This window comes from Heterodontus francisci, chromosome 2, assembly GCF_036365525.1.
Source record: "Heterodontus francisci isolate sHetFra1 chromosome 2, sHetFra1.hap1, whole genome shotgun sequence".
NCBI classification, from domain to species: Eukaryota; Metazoa; Chordata; class Chondrichthyes; order Heterodontiformes; family Heterodontidae; genus Heterodontus; species Heterodontus francisci.
In genome coordinates this window covers 125,049,570-125,073,618 of record NC_090372.1, presented here as the reverse complement: position 1 = coordinate 125,073,618, position 24,049 = coordinate 125,049,570, and the positions used below count along the sequence as shown (strand labels likewise).

The window sequence follows — 24,049 nt, the reverse complement described above, 5'->3', positions numbered from 1 at the left end:
GTCATTCTCTGCTGTTCTTTATATTCTGACCAGTCATCTGACCTGCCACTCATCTTTACACAATTATATACTTTTTCCTTAAGATTGATGCTTTCCTTAACTTCTTTAGTTAACCATGGATGGTGGGTCCTCCCCTTTTAGGATAAGTATATTCCTACTGTAAAGAAAAATTGAGTATTCTGAAATGTCTCCTTTAATGTCTGCCACTGCTTCTCCATTGATCTATCTCCTAGCCTTGTAACCCAGTTCACTTCAGCTAGCTCAGCTTTCATGCCCACATAGTTGCCCTTATTTAATTTAAAATACTAGTCTTAGACCCGCTCTTCATATTGTGTTAGCTACCACCTAGGATGTGCCTCTATTCTGATGTCATTATTAATTAATCCTGTCACATTACACTACCAAGATTAATATAACCTGCTGTCTAGTTGGTTCTGGAAAGTGCTGCTCTAAGAAACTATCTGGAAAGCATTCTATGAACTTCTCATCCAGGCTACTATTGCCAATCTGATTTTTTTTTCAGTTTTTATATGCAAATGAAAATCGCCCATGATAAATGCTGTCCCTTTATCACAAGCACCTAGTATTTCTTCTTGTATACTTAGTCCTACATTGCGGTTACTGTTCGGGGGCCTGTAGAGCACTCCCACTAGTGACTTCTTTCCCCTACTATTTTTCATCTCAACCCAAACCAATTCTACATCCTGATCTCCTGAACCAGGGTCATCTATTGCACCAATGCCATCCTTGACTAACGGTGCTACCCCTCCACCTTTTACCTAGCTTCCTATTCTTCTTGAATATCATGTACCCCTCAATATTCAGCACCCTTGTCATCCTGCAGCCATGTCTCTCTAATAGATAATCCGATCATAATTATTTGCTTCAATTTGCGCTGTCAGTTCATCTGCTTTTGTTATGAATGCTATGTGCATTGAGTTACAGAGCCCTTAGTTTTGTCTTTTTGTTTATCTTTGTAAAATCTAGTCTTGACGGTTGGTGTGTTCTTAGGTTCTTTTCTCTGTCCCTTCCTGCCATTCTCTGACCTTCATTTCCCATATTACTATTCTACTCTCCTGTCTTGATTCTACCCTTTGGTTTGCGACATCTACCCAGGCTTGATCCCTCACCCCTGCCCCCACTGATTAGTTTAAAGCACTCTTCCTGAAATACCTACTGCATATTAGCCCATAATTGAAACACTGCTCCATTCGTGTTCACCTTGCAGCAATTTGAGTCTTCCCTGACCATCTAGCATCAGTTCATAAAGGTCATCTGGAAATGAAATGCAAATGGACCATGACTGCACCTATGTTGGGAAGTTAGATACTGTTCTCTGTCATTCTCTCTCAACCCCCTTTCTCTGTATCACACTCTTTCTCTCCCCCGCCCCCAGGTCTGTCTCACTCCCACCACCCATCTGCCTGTCCCTCCTCCCCCTCTCACCACCACCCTTGTCTAGCCTGCTCCTCCTTGGGATGGCTGAATTCTGGCCTATGGGCCATATGTTGGACAGCCATGCTCTAAACTCACTTTTATAGGGTTATGGGATACATACCATCTCTCTTTTTGTATGCTTGTAAGCCATTGAGTTTCCAGCCAGTGACAGGCAGGTAAAGACCCTCTGGCCCATTGAGCCTGTCCAACATAATTTTGTGATACCTCATGTATTACACAATATAATATGTGGGGGCCCTTCTGTAGCAACTTGCGCATGCTTGGAATTCATCTCTAAAGTAGCATGTGGAACAACCCACCCACATTTACCAAATACAGCTAACTGGATTTAATTCATCTGTCATGGATGATATTTTTTGATTGTTCTGTCTTGGTGTCTGAGGGTTCTTCCTCTTCTAGCCTCCTCTTTCTCTTTTTCCCCCCCCACAAAAAAATAGCACCCTGCTGCTGCTCCTGCCAGCTAAATTTTTTTGCCTATGGACTATCGTCTTATGTTTTTCCACACTACTTTCCACCTGAGATGGTTTCAGAATCTAAGTTTGCTTCTTAATCCCAGTTATACTTAGGCATCCATCCAAAATAATTGCTTCTTCTGAAGCATGCTTAGGGCTTTTATACTCTGACCTCATATGACCATACTTGGCAGCACTACTCAATGTTAGCGTCTTGAAGGGCACTGCTTGTGTAGTTTTACCAGCATTAACAGCAATTTGTATTAATTGCACCTACAGACAGAAGTGAAATCAAACAAAAATGGATGCGGAGCTGAAGGAGGAGATATTAGGAGGGGAGGTTGAAAGTTTGATCAATGAGGTGAATTTTAAAGCAAGGTAGAGAGATGGATGGCAGTGGGGTTTAGAGAGGGAATTAGGACCTACACAGCTGAAGGTAGCATGGCTGCCATTTGGTGGGGTGAAGTAAGAGGATGCACAAGATTCCAGTGCCAGTGAAACAGGAAGATCTTTGGATGGGGAGTGTTGGAGGGCAAATTGTAGGCAGAAGGAGGTCACAGATGGGGAGGGCTAGGCATGATGGTATTTAAACAAGCCAATGAGAATTTTGGGGAGAAAGGAAGGAATACAAGCCTGAGGACAGGGAACTACTTAAAATGTCAGCTGGCATGGGCCAGATGAAAGTGCTGTCGTCAGCAGTTTTGTAGAAATTGGTCAAGGGAACAAAAGTTGCATCACATGGACAAGATGAGCTCAGAGAGGGTATGATGGGTGATAAGAGAAAAATTAGGAGACACTGGTTCAGGTCTGGGACATGGAGAGAATCAGGGAAGCGGCTTAGTGACCAAGAAGCCTGTGAGCTTCTCAGTTGTTTGGTCAAGGTGGAGGGGTAGGCGCGGGGTGTTGGAGGAGATGGTTGGTAGTTTAGAGAACCTGCAAATTATTTATTGGTCTCCAGCATAAGTTGGTGAGGAGTAAGCAGTGTTGGCAGAGGAGAGAGAGGCCTGATGGTATTCAGAATAATCCAGCCAGATTTGGTGATGGATGGCTAAACCAGTTGTGTGCCAGATAAGCTCTGGTCTTCTTGGACTTGAGGGAGTGAAGATGTTCCTTGCTCAGCTCAACTCGTTATTTGTAGATGGTGTACTCCTTGACCTGTAATTTTTTTTTATATGCTTGGTTGATAATTGCTAGCTCTTTTTCAAAAACATTGATTATGTGAATTTCAGGTTGTCCTGGATGATGCTCCAAATGAACATTTTGGAGGGAATGCTGCAGTAAAAAGAGCTGCAGATAACTGTAAGTTTCTTGTACTCCATGTTTAGCGAGCTGGAAAGATTCCTGTTCACCTGTTATCTTGTCTATTGCCAAATAAATATAGATTTTATTTATGAATGGGGAGATCCATTGCATTCCAAATCATAAATCTCTTTTTAAGATCTTTTGTATTAATGCAAATTTGAAATTGACTGACCTTTCAAATTTGTTTTACTACCAGTTCTAGTTTTGGAGTTGGATTGCATCAAGTGGTAGTGGAACACATGGGAGATATAAACAAATTACTGAGAGTCAGCAAGCATCTGCAATTAGCTAGGTCATGATTGAGCAGCTTCATAAATTTTTTTGCTATAACAAAAGATGCAGGTAAGGGAGATATTGTACGTGATGTATTTGAAATTTCTTAGTGCTTATAGTGAGATGTCTTGTAGAAATATAGTTCAGAAAATTAGCAAATACGGTCTTGGTAGCAGCATGCTGAGGTGGATTGAATAATAAGTAGACAAATTAAAGGATCTGTGTAAATGGGATATACACTGAGTTAAGACCTGCAGAACTCTGTTGGGACCAGTACTCCCAACATTTTCGAAGATAATCTGGAAGGGAGCATCTCAGTTTGGCAGACGATGGCAAAATCGGTTAACAGTTGCCGGTGGGGGCACACTGCAGGGATCTTAGACTGGGGAGGTGAGCAAATAAAGCAGATGCATTTTAATGTCCAAGTGCATAGTTTAGCACTTAAGGATACATAGGGATGGGAATTGCAAGATTAATGGTAAAGATACTGACAAAGACAAATAAAAGGCATCTGGGAGTCATGGTAGGGTGGGTTCCTTGAGACGTTAAGCTGATGACCATTTGCTGTCAGAAAACTACTGAGATGTTGGGTGGTATAAAAAGGAAAAGAGTGTAATCATGCCAGATAATTCTGCCAGTATATAGGGCTTTGGTCAAAACAGACCTGGAGTATTGGGAGCAGTTCTGAACACTCAAATTATAGAAAAGATATAGATGAGCCAAAAAAAATTAGAAAAATATCTTAATAAAGGAACTAGAGAATAAAACATGAGTATGGGCTCAAAAAATTGGAATTCTTCTTAGTGGAGAAAAATATGATTGTTGTATTCAATTTAATAAGTCTTGGAGATGAGAGGACCAGTTGTGGCCATTTGAATGATTACCAAGCAGCAGAATAAAAGGACATTGGTATAAAGAGAAGTTGAAGTCAAGTGGAACATAGGTAAAGAGGATGGTCAGTTTTTAGAAAAGCTTACTGAAGGAGGTTGTAGATTTAAGTAGATTTGATCCACAGTAAAATTGGACAGATACATTGGAGAAATACGTTATTGGATGCAGCTACTGGGGCAGCATGAAATGCAATCAGTTAGATGGATTTATTGTCTTTTCTAGCCTTCAGATTTGATGTTTTGAAGTCCCAGATATACTACATACAGTTCTAGTCACCATGATGTGAAGGCCTTAGATGCAGCGTAAAGAGAGAGCATTGAGGTTAATTTTGGAGTGTCAGGGAAGAGCTGTGAAAAATAATTCGATACGCTAGGGCTGATTGGCCTCAAATCTGATGAGGTATGTAACATTTAATGTGATGGAAAAAATACAGTATTTGAAACCATATTTTCAGAAATAGCTGGGCAGCAGGACAAGGGCGCAAGTTCAGTATGAGGCAGGGCAAATTTAGAAGAGACCACCTTAGGAAACATTAGTGTGCAGAGGGTGATTGACAACTAGAATGTATTGTTAGGAAAGGTTAGTTGACGCCAGGATTTTCAACTTATTGAAGAAGTGCGAGATTGGCATTTTGAAAGGATGCGATCAACGGGAACTGCAGCATAATTGTTATGTAACTGTACTAGGAAACCAAAGGCCTGGGCTAATGATCCGGAGACATGATTTCAATTCACATCACGGAAGCTGGGGAATTTAAATTCACTTAACGCAATGAATCAGGAACCAAAAACAAAGCAAGTATCCGTAATGATGGCCATGTAACTACCAGATTATTGTAAAATCCCACTTGGTTCATTAATGCAATTTAGGAAATCTGTTGTCCCTGCCCATTCTGCCCTATATGTGACTCCAGACCCACAGTAATGTAGTTGACTCTTAACTGCTCTCTAAATTGTCCTAGCAAGCCACTCTGTTGGGGATGGGCAACAAATGCTGGACATGCCAGTGACGCCCTCAATTAATTATTTTTTTAAAGAAAGAGCTGAAAGGGCATTTATCTTGTTTTTGTTTGCTTTCTACACTAACAAGAAAGAGATTTTCATGTATATAGCACTTTTCACAACCATAAGCTGTCTCGAAGTGTTTTCCAGCCAATGAAGTACTTTTTTTTTTGAAGTGTAGTCACTGTTTTAATGTGGAAAATGCAGCAGCAAACTCCCACCAACAGCAATGTGATAATGACCAGATAATCTGTTATTTGGAGATGTTGTTTGAGGACACCAGGGATAACTCACCTGCTCTTGTTTGAAATAGTGCCATGGGATCTTTTACATCCATCTGAGCAGACAGATGAGGCCTCAGTTTAACATCGCATCCAAAAGACGGTACCTCCGACAGTGCAGCACTCCCTCAGTACTGCAGTGGAGTATCTGCATAGATTTTTTGTGCTCAAGCCTTAGAGAGAGACTTGACCGACCAGCCTTGTGACTCATGCGAGAGTGCTACCAATTGAGCCACAGCTGACACTCTTAAGAGCAAGGGTAGATATCCCTGACTTTCACAACCTGTAACTGCAGTAATTGGAAATTTATTTGCAATATATTTGCCTAATCAGAGCATGTTAACTTTTGGTATTTCAGATGGTCATTCAGACTCCAGATCTTCACGGCGTGAAAATTTTAGAAGTAGTTTTGGTCAGAATATGAATGCTGCAAGTTCCATTTCCTACGAATCAAGAATGGCACGGTCACAAGGTAGGCTGAATAATCTTCACATAAATGTGCAGGAAAGCTCAGTTATCCCATTAATTAATATGATTAGCTTAATGAAATGTGTTGTCCTTTCATAGCTCTGCTTTTGCTGTTTCAGATGGCCAGCTAGACTCCAAATTTTCAAGACGCGAGAACTTCGGAAGTAGTTATGGTCAGCATGTTAATATGGAAAGTTCCAGTGGCTATGACTCAAGAAGGTTACGGTCACAAGGTAAAAGAGTTTGGGGACACAGACTTGATGAAGCAACCCCCTGATGGCATCTGGTTGATGCAAGTAACTTATTTGTAATATATTTGCCTTATCATAATTGGTATTTCAGATGGGCAATCAGACATCAAATTTTCAAGACATGAAAACTTTGGAAGTAGTTTTGGTCAGCATGTTAACATGGGAAGTTCCAGTTCCTATGAATCAAGAATGCCACATACTCAAGGTAGGATGCTTAAAATTTCATGCAGAAATACTCTCCTATTCACACCTTGTTTGAGACTGACGACATGTTAAAGATTACAATGGTATCAAATTTGTTATCTGCCTGACCTAGCTGATCATGCCTTAACATGGTAATAGAATGTGCCCATGTCTCCGGGTTACTCATTACTCTCTGTCAAAGCTGCTGGAAAGTGTATGCTTTAGATTTTGAATGAAAATCGGTTTGAGCAGGCTCTGTTTTTCCTTCTGTAATCTAAACTCAGGCTTTCCAGGCTTACACTTCAGCAACATAACTCAACATTTCTAGCATTAGTGTCACTGCCCCAGAATGAGTTATCGTTTTCAGAAGAGGAAAAAATGGTTGGCACAATTTTCTTTTGATAAACTCTTTAGATCCAGCAGTAAAGAAAATGCTTCATCCAGTTTAGATTTAGTTTCAGACAGAAGTCTCAGATGTTCCAGGGTATTTATCACGTACAGGCCTGGGCTACTTCTAGCATTTTTACCCTGGGGAATGTTCTTTGTCTTTTTCAGTGGTAAATAACATCCTAGTTCCAGTCCTACTCTGGCCCCCTCCCCCAACTCTTTCTGGTACATTGATGACTGTATCTGTGTCGTTCCCTGCTCCCGCCCTGAACTGGAAAACTTTATCTACTTAGCATCCAATTTCCACCCTTCTCTCACCTTTACATGGTCCATCTCCGACACTTCTCTTCCCTTCCTCAACTTCTCTGTCTCCATCTCTGCGGATAGGCTGACTATTAATATTCATTATAAGCCCACCAACTCCCACAGCTGCCTCGACTACAATTCTTCACACCCTGCTTCCTGTAAGGACTTCATTCCATTCTCCCAGTTTCTCCATCTCTTACGCATCTGCTCTGATGATGCAACCTTCCACGACATTGCTTCTGATATGTCTTTTTCCTCAACCGAGAATTCCCCCCACTGTGGTTGACAGTGCCCTCAACTGTGTCCGGTCCATTTCCCGCACCTCTACCCTCACCCCTTCCCCTCCTTCCCAGAACTGCGACAGGGTTCCCCTTGTCCTTACTTTCCACCCCACCAACCTCCACATCCAAGGGATCATCCTCCGCCATTTTCGCCACATCCAGCGTGATGCCGCTACCGAACGCATCTTCCCCTCCCCTCTCCTCGCATCTTCCCCTCCCCTCTCCTGTTAGCATTCTGAAAGGATCATTCTGTCCACGACACCCTGGTCCACTCCTCCATTACCCCCAACATCTTGTCCCCTTCCCATGCAATTGCAGGAGGTGTAAGACCTGCCCTTTTACCTCCTCTCTCCTCACTATCCAAGACCCCAAACACTCCTTTCAGGTGAAGCAGCGATTTACTTGTATACTAAAATTCGCTGCTCACAATGTGGTCTCCTCTACATTGGGGAGACCAAATGCAGATTGGGTGGCCATTTTGCGGAACACCTACGCTCAATCCGAAAGCATGACTCCGAGCTTCCGGTTGCTTGCTATTTCAACATGCCTTCCTGCTCTCATGCCCACATATCTGTCCTGGGCTTGCTGCAGTGTTTCAGTGAAAATCAAATCAAGCTCGAGGAACAGCATCTCATTTACCGATTGGGCACGCTACAGCCTGCCAGACTGAAAATTGAGTACAGTAATTTCAGAGCATGATGGGCCCCCCATTTTATTTTTAGTTTTTTTTTCTTTTTTGTTTGTTTTATTTTAGTTTTGTTTCATTATTCATTTTTTTTACCATGTGCCTAACCACTCTTTTTTCATGTTTGTGCTTTGGGCCAAGCTGTTTGTTTTTCTGTCAGTTAACACCCTCTCTGCACTAACGCTCAACCCACCATTAACATACCATTTGCCTTTGCTCCATGACCTTCTGGTCAGTTATTGTCTGTGACCCTCTGTCCTAGCAACACCTTGCCTTTTGTTATCTCTTGCCCCACCCCTGCTCTGCTTAAAATCTATAACATTTGCCAATTTTGAAGAAGGGTCACTGCTTCTTTCTCCACAGATGCTGCCAGACCTGCTGAGTATTTTCAGCATTTCTTGTATGTAATTCATTAAAGTCTGGAATTGAAAGCTAGTCTGAGTAATGGTGCCATGAAACCATCACTGCCATTAAAAACCCAGCTGGTTCACTAAAGTCCTTTTAGGGAAGGAAATCTGCTGTCCATACCTGGTCTGGTCTACAAGTGACTCCAGACCCAGAGCAGTGTGGTTGACTCTTAACTACCCTCTGAAATGGCCAAGCAAGCCATTCAGTTGTCAAGAGCACTTAGGGATGGGCAACAAATGCCAGCCTTGCCAGTGATGTCCACATCCATGAAAGAATAAAAAAGGAAACTGTAACATCCCAACTGCTGAGATCAATTAATTGAACACAGACTGGAAATCAAACCTGCAGCCTTCTGGTCAGTATAGCTTAGTTATGTAAAATCAGTAAGGGGCGCATTGAGTGAAGACTTTGTCTGAATGAGACGTAGTCAGAGTGTGAAGGTGGAATTTGGTTCACGTGGGAACTTGGTGCTGTGGGGGAAAAGGGGAATTGATGTGTTGCATTCTAGCAAAGAACGTAAGTGGTTGATGAACATGTTTTTTTTTCTCTTAACTAAACTGAGGAATTTTAATTGGAGTTAGTATAACATTAATTGAAATGATGATCAGAATAAGAATCGTCTGAAACTCGTTAATTTATTTGTATGGTTTTATTCGTCATAGTATTAGTAAGGTTTGCCAGCAGTAGTAAATCTCACTAGTAGTGGAGCTTAGTTTTGGGATTTATTCATTTTAAATAAAATAACAGAAATAATTTAACACATAAAGATGGCGGGGCAGATGATGTGTTGCGGCTGCAGTATGTGAGAGCTGCTGGACGCCAGTGCGATCCACGGCAGTAAGTGTCTTTGGCTAAATGTCCATGATCTGGAGGCCAAGCCACAGACATTGTGATGCATTAGGGAGGTGGGGGAAGGTTACCTGAACACCTTGTTCCAGGAGGCAGCCACGCCCCTTAAGATAGGGTCTTCTGATTTGGTTAGTGGTCAGGGACAGGAGGATGTGACTGCGAGTGAGGCAGAAGTGGAGGAACCTCAGACCTTGCAATTGTTTGAGGTTCTTTCAGCTTGTACGGATGAGCGCGAGGACTGCAGGGTGGATGAGCAAACTGACCATGGCACTGTGATACAGGAAGCCATTCAAGCGGGGTGAATAAATAAGAATATAGTGATAGTGGTAGGGTACAGTATAGTCAGGAGGATAGACACAGTTCTCTGCGGCCAAGAGCGAGAGTCCAGAAGGCTAGGTTGCCAGGGTTCAGGGCATCTGCTCTGGGCTGGAGAGGAACTTGCAGTGGAAGTGGGAGGATCCAGTTGTTGTGATCCATGTGGGTACCAATGACACAGATAGGTCTAGGAAAGAGGTTCTGCATAGGGAGTATGAGCAGCTAAGGGCTAAATTCAAAAGCAGAACCTCAAAGGTAGTAATCTCTGGGTTATTACCCGAGCCACGAGCAAATTGGTGTCGGGTGAGTAAAATGAGTGTTAAATGCGTGGCTCAACAATTGGTGTGGGAGAAATGGGTTTCAATTCATGGGGTACTGGCACCAGTACTGGGGAATGTGGGAGTTGTACTGTTGGGGTGATATTCACTTGAACCATGCTGGGACCCGTGTTCTGGCGAGGCATATAACTAGGGCAATAGAGCTTGAAAATAGATAGTGGGGGCGAGGGAATCAAGTGAGAGAAGATGTGATAATTTAAAGAGAGGAGAAGGCAAGAGAGCACGATAGTAATAATCAGAGTGTGTCAGGAAGGGACAGCATACAAACTTAAAAGAATAGTGCACCAGCAGATACGCCTAGAGGTTGTGAACTAACGGGGGAGGGGGGGAGGGTTCAGGTGAAGGGTGATTTAGAAATCCAAAGGGAAGGGTCATGGCATCAGAACATTATTGCATTGTGGGTAAGGATAAGCAGAAGGGGCAGAGAGTTTTAACACAAATTTCGCGTCAGCGAATAAGGTCATTACAGGGAACAAGTTTTTTTTTAAATGAAATTAAAGGTTCTTTTTATCTGAATGCATGAAGCATCTGCAATAAGATAGATGGATGAGTGGCAGAAATAGAGTTAAATGATTTTGATCTAATCGCATTACAGAAACATGATTACAAGGTAATCAAGAGTGGTAAATAAATATTCCAGGATACACTGTATTGCAAATTACAGAATAGCAAAGGAAAGGGGGGTAGCCCTGATAGTGAAGGATGACATAAGGACATTAGTGAGAAAGGATCTGGCCTCACAAGATCATGACGTAGAATCAGTATGGGTGAAAATTAGGAAGAGCAAGAATCAAAACACTGGGAGCAATTTATAGGCCTCTCAACAGTAGTTATACCGTTGGACAGAGCATTGAACAAGAAATTATTGGAGCTTGTAACAATGTAATAATTGTGGGGGACTTCAATCTTCTTATAGACTGGGACAATGAAATTGGCAAGAGTGGTCTCGATGATATTAGTAGAATGTTTTCGGGACAGTTTCTTGGAGCAATGCATTGTGGAGCCAACTAGGGATAACGCTATCTTAGATCTAGTATTGTGTAATGAACCAGGGTTAATTAGCAATGTCACAGTAAAAGATCCTTTGGAAAACAGTGACCATAATACCATTGAATTCCATGTTAAGTTTGCAAGTGACATACTCCAATCACAAATAACAATCTTAAAGCCAATTCCGTAGATATGAAGGGAGAATTGGGTAAATAGACTAGAAGGTATGGCGCAAATGAACAGTAGGAAACATTTTAAAGAAACCATTCAAAATGTTCAACAAAAATACATTCCATTCTAAAACAAAACCTCAGCAAGAAAGACCCATCTGTGGCTCACTCAGGAAGTTAAGGATAGTATTAGATTAAAAGAAGAGGCTTACAATGTTGCAAAAAACAGTAGCAAGTCAGATGATTAGGAATGTTTTAGAAACCAGCAAAGGGCCACCAAAAAGTTGATAAAGGAAAAATAGAATGAGAGTAAATTAGCCAGTAATGGATTGCAAGAGCTTTTACAGGTATATGAAAAGGAAGAGAGTAGTTGAAGTAAATAAATGTTGGTCCCTTGGAAGCAGAGAGGGAAGAAATTATCATGGAATGAGGAAATAGCAGAGGCATTGAACAAATATTTTGTTTGTCTACACAGTAGAAGACACAAGTTTCATACCAGAAATAAACAGTAACCTACGTCCTAAAAAGAATGAGAAAATTAATAAAATTCATAGCGAAAAAGTATTGGAGAAACTTCAGGGACTAAAATCTGGCATCCCTGGGACCTGATGTCTTACACCCTTGGGTTCTAAGAGATAGCAGTAGAGATAGTGGATGCGTTAGCTAAAATTTTCCAAATTTCCTCAGATCAGGAACGGTCCCTTCAGATTGGAAGTAGGCAAATGTTCCACTGCTTTTCAAGAAAGGAGGGAGAGAGAAAACCGTGAACTGCAAGCCAGTTAGCCTAACATCAGTTGTTGGGAAAATGCTGGAATCTGTTGTTAAGGAAGTCTTAACAATGCACTTAGAAAAGCGCAGTATGATCACAAGAAGTCAACATGGTTTTACTGAAGGCAAATAGTGTTCGACAAATTTTAGTTTTTTATTTGAGAATGTAGCTAGAAGGGTAGATAAAGGGGAACCAGTAGATGTTGTATACCTGAAAGCCTTTTGGAAATCCAATCAGGTGCCACACACAAGGTTAATCGGCAAGATAAGGGCTCATGGGAGTTGCGGGTATATATTAGCATGGATAGAGGATTAGTTATCAAGACAGGAAGCAACGAGTGGGCATAAATGAGGCATTTTCAAATTGGCAGGCAGTGAATAGTGGAGTGCCGCAAGGATCAGTGTTGGGGCCTCAGCTATTTACAATCTACATTAATAACATAAATGAAGAGAAAGAGTATTGTATCTAAGTTTTCTGACGATACAAAGCTGGGTGGAAAGGTAAGCTGTGAGGAAAGCAAAGAGATATAGACAGTTTAAGTGAGTGGGCAACAAGATGGCAGATGGGATATGATGAGGGGAAGTCTGAAGTTATTCACTTTGATTGTAAAAATAGGAAAGCAGAATTTTTTTTTAAAGGTGTGAAACGTGTAAGCATCTGTTCAGAGACTTTGGTGTGCTTGTACAAGGAACACAAAGTTAGCCTGCAGGTAAGGCAAGCAATTAGGAAGGCAAATGGCATGTTGGCCTTTATTGCAAGGGGATTGGAGTACAGGAATAAAGAAAATTTCTTTATACACTTTAACTCAATTACATTTTTCAAAAAAATATTCAAATATGAAATACCCTTTAAACTCCCATCCCATTGTTTTCTAAGCATTTGTTAATTTCATCTGGCAAGAAGTTTGTGTAACAGCCAAGTCTAATTGGGTTATGATATTCTAGCTTATTTCCTTTCCTTAACAATAACCCCTGTATACGTATATTTCTACAAACTTATGGTTAATACCTTTTGCTTTCTCCTTCAAAATCTACCTCCATTGGAAACTGTTTGAAATAATTTTAGCATCGCCGCGGGAGAGGCTGGCAACTGGAACCTGAAAGTTAGTGGAGCGGATTTGCCATGGCATTTTAACTTAGCCATAGTGTCAGCATCCTGTTTCCAGATTTCCTGCCCAATTGGAGCAGGCCAGCATGACGACAACCTGTGCCTGACTGTTAACGCCTCATTATTTAAAGGGGTCAGAATGGATTCATGCTACAACTGTTAGGACATAGCAAGCAACTTCACTGAGTCTGAAAGTGGGAAGTCTTCCCCCAGTTCTGACACTAGAGGTTGTGCTGTGGGTGAGAAGGGCCCCGCAGAGAGCTACTCTTGCTAGCAGACAGGAGAAAGAGGCCAGCCTCTGAAACGAACCATGGCATGGCTGAAGAGGTACGCTGCAGGAATGTTGTCTCTTTCTTGTGGATACAGTGCTGAAAGAGGTTTAATGACTTCACGAGGGTAGGAATGGCAAGTGACATTCCAGTCTCTCTCCCTCGGCACCATATCATATTCCCTTCTGAACAGCCATCTCACACCCATCCCTTACAGACACTCTGAACGAATGTTGTCCCTCCATCGTCTCAAAACATTTCATTTCTCACATTCCAAATTCTTGGCTTTCTTTCCTTGCAGAAGAGAATGCAGAGAACCAGGGGTGGCTTTTCAATAATCTCCGCCCTGACCGTTGCTGAGGACGAGGCACGAGAAATCAGCAACCTGTCTGAGTGCATGGCCATTAGGGACAGGGGTCTCCCAGATACCTGGTGACAGAATTAGACATATGACAGCCAATTTGCACACAAGCATCACTCATGTTGATGTGCTACTTGTAACTGAAATATGATTAATCTGCATAATGATGACTTTGAACCCTTTCCCTTTGTTAGTTCAAATTCATATGTTCCACCTCCCACAGGTCCTTCAAATGTGACACGAGATGGTGCAGGAGGAGGCTGAGTCCTCAGAGGAAGTTATCTACTCTGAGCAAGCACTCGTGTGCACTCTTCAGCTCAGGGGAGGTAGTGCTGAAGTGGTAATGTTACTGGACTAACAATTTAGAGGGCCAGGCTAATACTCTGGGGCATGGTTTCAAATCCCACCATGGCAGCAGGTGGAATTTAAATTCAATTAATAAATCTGGAATTTAAAACACAAAGCTAGTTTCCATATTTAGACCATGATGCCATTGTCAATTTGTCAAAATCCATCTGGCTCACGAAAGTCCTTCAGGGAAGGCAATCTGCCATCCTTACCTGATCTGGCCTACATGTGACTCCAGACCCACAGCAATGTGGTTGACAATTCTGGAGGAGTCTTTCTCCAGCATGAGTGCTATGATCTCTCAGGCCTTTGCGCTGACGCCTACCTCTGTGCAAAAAAGTGGCCACTTGCATGGAGCAGCAAATGAGGCAGGCAACAAAGTGCACGCTGGCTATCACTCGTGGCTTGCACACTCAGTCTATCAGTTTAAATAGGATGGGGGAAAGCCTTGCATTGGCTGTTCACCTCACTGAAATACAACAAAGTGCTCTCTGGCTCTTTGCCCACCTGCGCTCCATGGTTAACCATCATAAGGAAGATGGAGAAAGGGCTCATAGAAGTGTGGACTGATCAAAGTACTCCCATTCCACCCCACTTGCCTCCCTCTCAGTCACAGTTCATATTCTGTCCCCTGTTCCGATGCACAGGTGCATGTGAGGCAGTCTTTGGCAGGGCCCCAGAAGTTCCAAAGCCCAGAGGACATCTGCTACAAGCAGAGTGAGACAACACGGAAACAGGTCCTTCAACCCATTGTGTCCGGGCCGGCCGTCAAGCACCTATCTATTCTAATCCCATTTTCTAGCACCTGGCCCGTAGCCTTGTATGCTATGGCATTTCAAGTGCTCATCTAAATACTACTTCATGTTGTGAGCGTTCCTGCCTCTACCACCCCTTCAGGCAGTGTGTTCCAGATTCCAACCACCCTCTGGGTGAAAACATTTTTCCTCAAATCCCCTCTAAACCTCCTGCCCCTCACCTTAAATCTATGCCCCTGGTTATTGACACCTCCGCTAAGGTAAGAACTTTCTTCCTATCTACCCTATTTATGCTCCTCATAATTTTGTACACCTCAATCCGATTCCCCCGTCAACCTTCTCTGCTCTAAGGAAAACAATCCTAGCTTATCCACTCTCTCTTCATAGCTGAAATACTCCAGCCCAGGCAACATCCTGGTGAATCTACTCTGCACCCTCTCCAGTGCAGTCACGTCCTGCCTATAGTATGGCGACCAGAACTGTACACAGAACTCCAGCTGTGACCTAACTAGCATTTTATACAGCTCCATTATAACCACCCTGCTCTTGTATTCTATGTCTCGGCTAATAAAGGCAAGTATCCCATGTGCCTTCCTAACCACCTTATCTACCTGTGCTGCTGCCTTCAGTGATCTATGGACAAGTACACCAAGGTCCCTCTGTACTTCCTAGGGTCCTACCATTCATTGTATATTCCCTTGCCTTGTTAATCCTCCTAAAATGCATCACCTCACACTTCTCAGGATTAAATTCCATTTGCCACTGCTCTGTCCATCTGTATCATCCTGTAATCTAAGGCTTTCCTCCTAACTATTTGAGACCACCAATTTTCGTGTCATCTGCGAACTTACTGATCATACCTCCTATATTCACATCTAAATCATTAATGTACACGACAAACTGCAAGGGTCCCAGAACCGATCCCTGCGGTACACCACTGGTCACAGGCTTCCACTCGCAAAAACAACCCTCGGCCATCACCCTCTGCCTCCTGCACTAAGCCAATTTTGGATCCAATTTGCTAAGTTGCCCTGGAGCCCATGGGCTCTTACCTTCTTAACCAATCTCCCATGCGGGACCTTATCAAAAGCCTTACTGATATTCATGTAGACTATATCAACTGCTTCACCCTCATCTACACACCTACTCACCTCCTTGGAAAAAGTCAGTCAAGCTTGTTAGACACAGTCTCCCCCGACAAACCATGCTGACTATCCTTGATTAATCCCTGCCTCTCCAAGTGGAGATTAATGGTATCCCTCAGAATTTTTTCCAATAGTTTCCCTACCACTGATGTTAGACACACCGGCCTTTAATTACCTGGTTTATCCCTGCTACCCTTCTTGAATAATGGTACCACATTTGCTGTTGTCCAGTCCTCTGGCACCTCTCCTGTGGCCAGAGAGGATTTGAAAATTTGTGTCCAAGCCCCTGCTAGCTCCACCTTTGCCTCTCATAACAGCCTGGGATACATCTCATCTGGGTCTGGGGATTTATCCACTTTTAAGCCCGCTAAAACAGCTAATACTTCCTCCCTTTCAATGCTAATTTGTTCAAGTATATCACTGTCCCCCTCCCTGATCTCTACACCTACATTATCCTTCTCCATAGTGAACACGGATGAAAAGTAGTCATTTAAAACCTCACCTATGTCCTCCGGCTCTACGTAGAGATTGCCACTTTGGTCCCTAATGGGCCCTACCCTTTTCCTGGTTATCCTCACCCTTAATATACTTCTAAAATGCCTTGGGATTTTCCTTTATCTTGCCCGCCAGTGTTTTTCCATGCCCCATCTTTGCTCTCCTAGTTATTTATTTTATTTAGAGATACAGCACTGAAACAGGCCCTTCAGCCCACCGAGTCTGTGCCGACCATCAACCACCCATTTTATACTAATCCTACATTAATCCCATATTCCTACCACATCCCCACCTTCCCTCAATTCCCCTACCGCCTACCTATACTAGGGGCAATTTATAATGGCCAATTTACCTATCAACCTGCAAGTCTTTGGCTGTGGGAGGAAACCGGAGCACCCGGCGAAAACCCATGCAGTCACAGGGAGAACTTGCAAACTCCGCACAGGCAGTATCCAGAATTGAACCCTTTTTTACTTTTTTAAGTACACCCCCTACACTTGCTATACTCCTCTAGGGCCTCTGCTGTTTTCAGCCCACTGAATCTGCCATAAGCCTTTTTTTTTTTCCCTTAACCAATCCTCTATATCCCTTTGACATCAGGGTTCCTTGGACATTAGTCCTACCCTTCACCTTTTATGGGAACATGTTGGCCCTGAACACTCACTCTTTCCTTTTTGAATGACTCCCACTGGTCTGGTGTAGACTTTCCTACAAGTAGCTGCTCCCAGTCCACTTTGGCCAGATTCTGTTTTATCATATTGAAATCAGCCTTCCCCCAATTCAGTACCTTTATTTCCGGTCCATCTTTGTCCTTTTCCATAACTACCTTAAATCTTAGAGTTATGGTCACTATCCCCAAAATGCTCCCCCACTGACACATCTACCACTTGTCTGGTCTCATTCCCTAGGATTAGGTCCAGTAACACCCCTTCTGTTGCACCTTATTGGTCAGAGCAAGGTGTTATGACCAGGTGAGAAAAGGGGTCCAGGTCTCACCAGTAGGCCTTTTCCTGGTTTGGCCGTAACAGGGTTTAACTTTTAAGTGTCTTTAGCTTCTCCTCAGTGAGTGCTTGCTCACTGCTCTCTAATTGTAATTGTAAAGAAATTAACCAGACAGGTTTTCTCAGATTTAAACAAGAAAGGTGTAAGTTTACTAACCTTAAAAGTCTAACTCAGTTAAAACTATTAAAAATACACAACCATGCTACCATGCATACGTGATAAGCAGGTGCAAATAGAGACACAGAAGGAGAAAGAATTAAAGGATGGGGGTTTGAAATTAATGGAATTCCATTATTAGTTTTGGGTTTGCTGTGCAATCTTGATTGAAGTTAAGTCTTGCAGTTCTCGTTGGGGCCCTTTGCACACTTTCAAACTTGTTTAGTTGGTACCGGACGGCTGCAGGAGTCTTCTGTCTTGAAGCTTAAGTTACTTCTGTGGGTCCCTGGAACTTTGCGTAAGAGAGAGAGGGAGACCTTCCTCCTTGAAGGTCAATTGCAGACTGTTCCTTTCTGCGTCAGGCACAATTCAAAAAGCCCCAGGTTGGACAGCAGGTTAGTCATGTGACTAGCTCCTTGTTTTGAGCAGCCTGCCTGTGAAGTTTGTGGTGGGGAATGCTGGCTCTTAGATACACAATGACTCTGGCTAATTGGATCAGGGAGTACTCCCATTGCCAGTGTCTTTTAGAATACAAATGTGCAGTCATGTTTTCAGCCACTGTTCTGTGGTCTTTTTTAAACCAGTTATGTTCGATGTCCAGTAAGTCTTCAAAAATAGTGTTCATATGACGAAATTAATATATTTCATTTTGGCAGATGTGGTTTTCTGTCACAAAGGGAAGAAACCGCATGCCTCTAGCTCTGCTGAAGCCACCAGGACAGGACCATGTAGAAGTAATGGGAAAAGAAAAAGTTTTTATAGTTTTACAAGGTTTCACAAGTTTTTATAGTTTAGATGGGTGTTAATGTGTCATTCAGTGCAAATGTTTAGGTACCATAAACTGTATTTCAAGTCTACGTTGTCCAGTTATTTCTACTGTTGCCTCTCGCCTCCCCAGTGGACATCAGCTTTAAGGTAAATGGTATTACAGGAATGAGAACATAAGAAATAGGACCAAGTCATTTTGACCCCTTGAGCCTGCTCTGCCATTCAGTAAGATCATAGCCGATCTGATTGTGGTCTTAATTCCACTTTCCTGCCTGCCCTTCATAATCCTTGACTCCCTTGTAGGTCAAAAGTCTGTCCAGCTCAGCCTATTCAGTAACCCAGCCTTCACTGCTCTCTGGGTTAGAAAATTCCAAGGATTTAACAACCCTCAGAAGAAATTCCTCCTCATCTGTCTTGAATGGAATACCCCTTATTTTGAATTTGTGTTCCCGAGTTCTAGATTTCCCCATGAGGGAAAACATCCTCTCTGCATCTTTCCTGTCAAGCCCCCTCAGAATCTTGTGTTTCAATAAGATCACCTCTCATTCTTCAAAACTCCGATGTGTATAGGCTCAACCTTTTCTCATAAGACATCCCCTTCACCCGGGAATCAACCAAGTGAACCTTCTCTGAACTGCCTCCAATGCAAGTATATCCCTCCATAAATAAGAAGACCAAAACTGTATGCAGTACTCTAGGTGTTGTCTCACCAACTCCCTGTACTGTTGTAGCAAGAGTTCCCTACTTTTATACTCCGTCCCCCTTGCAATAAAGGCCAGCATTCCATTTACCATCCTAATTACTTCATCTATCTGCATGCTAATTTTTTGTGATTCCTGTACAGGCACACCCAGATCCCCCTCTCTGGCAACATTCTGAAGTCTCTCCATTTAATTTTTTTTTATTCCCACCAAAGTGGACAACCTGACACTTACCCACATTATACTTCATCTGTCAAATTTTTGCCCACTCACTTACCCTGTCTATATCCTTTTGCAGACTCTGTCCTCCTCACAACTTGCTTTCTTGCCTAAGTTTGTATTATCTGCACATTTGGCAACAATACACTCAGTCCTTTCATCCAAGTCATTAGTATATATTTTAAATAGTTGAGGCCGTGATGTGACACCCTGCTAATTAACCGTTTGCCAGAGCTGAATCTCAAACTTTGCTGATGGCATCAAACTTAGAGGTGTGGCAAAAAGTGAGGATGATATGAGCCACCTGCAACAGGACATAGGCTAGCAGAATGGTCAGAGGTGGTAGATGAAATTTAATACTGACAAGTGTGAGGTGATGCAATTTGGCAGAAGGAATAGTGCGAGGCAATATATACTTAATGGCACAGTTCTAAAGCGTGTGCAGGAACAGAGGGGCCTGGGGATGCATGTTCATAAATCTTTGTAGGTTGCAGGACATATTGAGAGAGTGGTTAATAAAGCTTATGGGATATTGGGCTTCATAAATAGAGACATTGAGTACAGAAGCAGGGAAGTTGTGCTGAACCTTTATAAAACTCTGGTTTAGGTCCCTAATGGAGTATTGCATTCAGTTCTGGCCACCACACTTCAGGAAGGATGTGAGGGCCCTTGAGACGGTGCAGAGGAGATTTACCATAATGGTTCCAGGGATGGAGGATTTTAGTTACAAGGTTAGGTTGGAAAAGCTGGGTTAGTTCTGCTTAGAAGCAAGAAGATTGAGGGGAGATTTAATAGAAGTGTACGAGATTACAGGCTTAGATAAATTAGACAAGGAAAAACTGCTCCCATTAACAAATGGTACAAGGATTAGGGGACACTGGAAGTTTTGGGCAAAGGATGCAGGGGGGATATGAGGAAACATTTTTTTTTATGCAGCGGGTGGTAATGACCTGGAACTTACTGCTTATAAAGATGGTGGAAGCGGAGACAATCAGTAACTTCCACCCTGCTTGTTGCATCCTTCAAGAACTCTAATAAAGTCGTTTTACTTGGGCGGTAAAGAGGGCTTTGAACTAACTGGTGGGGGTGAGGGAAGGTGTGGTAAATTAAAGGGAAAGGACAAGACAGAGCATGGTAGCAAAAAGGGTAATGATAGTGTGGCAGGAAGGGACAGAGCACACAAACTTAAGAGTGTGCCAGCAGATATGGCCCGAGTTTTCACAAGTCGTAAAACAAAGGCTCTGTATCTGAATGCCCATTGCATTCATAACAAAACGGATGAATTGTTCGCTCAAATAGAAATGAATATGTTTGATTTGATAGCCAATACAGAGACGTGGCTACAAGGTGATTAGGGTTGGGACCTGAATATTCATGGTTACTTGACATTTTGGACAGACTTGAAGCTAGGAAAAGGTGGGTAGCTCTGTTAATTAAGAATGACATTGGGACAATCATGAGAGATGATAGTTTTGAAGATCAAGATGGAGAATCAATTTGGGTAGAGATGAGAAATATCAAAGGTAAGAAGTTACCTGAAGGAGCAGTTTATAGGCCCCCTAATAGTAACTACATTATACGATGGAGTATACAGGAAGAAATAATAGGAGCATAATAAGAAAGGCACGGCAATAATCAGGAGTGATTTATAATCTAAACAAATGGGACGGATCAGATTGGCAAAGATAGCCTGGAAGATGAGTTCATAGTGTTTTTGGGACAATTTCTTAGAGCCAACCTGACAGCAGCCTATTCTATACCTGATGGTGTGTAATGAGGCTTAATTAATGAGCTCATAATAAAGGAGCCTCTAGGTGGCAGTGATCATAACGTTATTGAATTTCACATTCGGTTTGAGGGAGAGAAGAGTGGGTCTAACAGGTGTTTTTGACTTAAATAAAAGGCAGTTACAAGGGTATGAAGACCCAGCTGGCTAAGGTGAACTGGGAAATTAGCTTAAGGGGTAGGTCAGTGGAGATGCAGTGGCAGACATTTAAGGAGATATTTCATAAACACTCAGCAAAGATGCATTCCAGTGAGAAAGAAAGAAGGATGCACCATTTATGGCTAACTAAGGAAGTTAAAGATAGTATCAAATTGAAAGAAAAAGCATACAATTCTGCCAAGATTAGTGGCAGGTCAGAAAATTGGACAGAATTTAAAAACAAGTGAAGAATGACGGGAATTAGAGTAAGAGAAAGCTGGCTAGAAATATTAAAACAGATAAGAGTTTCTACAAATATTTTAAAAAGGAAAAGTGTAACAAAAGTGAACGTGGGTCCTCTGGAGAGTGATTCTGGAAGCGTTGAACAGATATTTTGTGTCTGTCCTTACTGTAGCAGACATGAATAACATCCCAGAAATACTTGTAAATCAAGAGGTGAAAGGGAGGAAAGAGGAACTTGAAACAATTGTCACCAGGGAAAGGGTACTTGCAAATAAGAACTAAAGGCTGACCAGTCCCAAGGACCTGCTGGACTTCATCCTCGGGTCTTAAAATAAGTGGCTGCGAGATAGTAAATGCATTCGTTGTAATTTTGCAAAATTCCCCAGATTATGGAACGGGCCCATCAGATTGAAAAATCAGTATGTAACTCCTCTATTTACGAATGGAGGGAGACAGAAATCTGGAAACTACAGGCCAGTTAGCCTAACATCTGTCAAGGGGAAAATGCTAGAATCTATTGAGGTTATAGCAGGGTACTTAGAAAATCTTTAACACAATTAGTCAACATGGGTTTTGTGAAAGGGAAATCATGTTTGACTAATTTATTAGAGTTCTTTGAGGAAGTAACAAGCAAGGTGGATAAAGGGGAACTTGTAGATGTGGTGTACTTAGATTTCCAAAAGGCATGTGATAAGGTGCCACATACTACACAAAATAAGGGCTCATGGTGTACATACTGTCATGGATAGAGGATAGGTTAGCTAACAGGAAGTAGGGATAAATGAATCATTTTCGGGTTGGCAAGCTGTAACTAGTGGAGTGCCACAGGGATCACTGCTAGGGCCTCAACTGTTTACAATCTATTTAAATGAATGAAGGGGTTGAATGTATGGTTGCTTAGTTTGCTGATGACAAAGATAGGTCCGAGAGTAAGTTGTGAGGAGGACGTAAGTCTGCAAAGGGATATGGATAGGTTAAATGGGTAAAGATTTGGCAGATGGAGTAAAATGTGGGAAAATATGAACAATTTCACTTTGGTAGGAAGAGCAGAAAAATAGTATACTATTTGGATGGAGGGATTGCAGACATCTGCAGTGCAGAGGCATCGGGGCGTCCTGGTACATGAATCAAAATGTTTCTATGCTGGTACAGCAAGCGATTAGAAAAGCAAATGGATTTTTGCATTTATTGCAAGGGGAATGGAATATAACAGTAAGGAAGTTTTGCTACAGTTGTACAGGGCATTGGTGAGACCTCATCTGAAGTGCTGTGTACAGTTTTGGCCACCTTATTTAAGAAATGAAATCATTGCATTAGAAGCAATTCAGAGCAGGCTCGCTTGAGTGATTCCTGGAATGAAGGAGTTATGAGGAAAAGTTGGACTGGTTGGGCCTGTATCCATTGGAGTTTAGAAGAATGGGAGGTGATCTTGTTGAAACACAAGACCTTGGGGCTTGACAGGGTAGATGCTGAGAGGATGTTTTCCCCATACGAGAGAGACTGGAACCAGGAGACAGTTTAAGTTGAAGATGAGAAATTTTTTTCTGAGGGTCATTTGTCTGTGGAATTCTCTTCCCTGTAGAGCAGTGGAGGCGGAGTCATTGAATATTTTTAAGGCTGTTAGATTGACTCCCTTGTCAATAAAGAATCTAAGGGTACAGGGGTAGACAGCAAAATAGAGGCCACAATCAGATCAGCCATGATCTTATCAAATGGTGTAGCAGTTTCCAGGGGCTGAATGGCCTACTGCTGCTCTTAATTCGAATGTTTGTATGCAAATTTGACAAACACGATATGGAATAGAAGATGAGCAATGGGTGTCAGTGAAATGGAAGGATTTATTGACTGTTGGAATGCTTCCTATTGGGAGTTGCGGTGAGCAATGGGCTCAGCATTTCTGAGTCACATGGCTGCAGAACCTCATGTGAACTGAACCATTCCTTTAAGATGCCATCCTGAGAATCTCTGGCAGCTGGATGGGTGGCTGCGGGGACCCTGGCCACTTCAGGCTCCTCCTGTTTCTGTTTAAACACTACATTGACCTCGATGACAATATGATCGCTATTTGAAAAATGTTCATGCACTGTTGAGCTGTTAACTAAATCTGGGTCATTACTTGTTACTAAACCTAAGTTTTTTTTCCTTTTCTACACACTAAATTGCACAGAGCAATAAAACACTGGACAGATTTTACTTACTGTCTCAAGCTTACATGAACCACTAGAAGTACTGAAGCCAAAAAGCCACACCTCCTTCCTCTTCCTGCACCAAATTCCCAACTTATATACTTTGTTTACATTGTGCTCTGTTTACAACCACTCAGCGACCAAACTGAAATAGTTTGATAGAGTAAACATGAAGATGTTACCACTTGTTGGGCAGACCAAAGCTGGCGGCCAGAAGTATAGGCGAGTCATTAATAAATCCGATGAGAAATTCAGAAAAAAGGTTTTTTTTAACCCAATGATTGACAAGAATGTGGAACACATGACCACAAG

The 24,049-nt window shown here is 42.3% G+C and overlaps 1 protein-coding gene across 1 annotated transcript in view; it reads left to right on the top strand.

The window, feature by feature from the left end:
• The window catches only part of LOC137346653 (uncharacterized), a 132,073-nt gene that overhangs the window by 71,419 nt on the left and 36,605 nt on the right, over positions 1 to 24,049 (top strand). The window contains exons 9-12 of the mRNA XM_068010300.1: positions 3,140 to 3,209; positions 6,017 to 6,130; positions 6,246 to 6,359; positions 6,469 to 6,582. Of these exons, the coding sequence (XP_067866401.1) occupies positions 3,140 to 3,209; positions 6,017 to 6,130; positions 6,246 to 6,359; positions 6,469 to 6,582 (412 nt within the window). The remainder of the gene's footprint in view (positions 1 to 3,139; positions 3,210 to 6,016; positions 6,131 to 6,245; positions 6,360 to 6,468; positions 6,583 to 24,049) is intronic.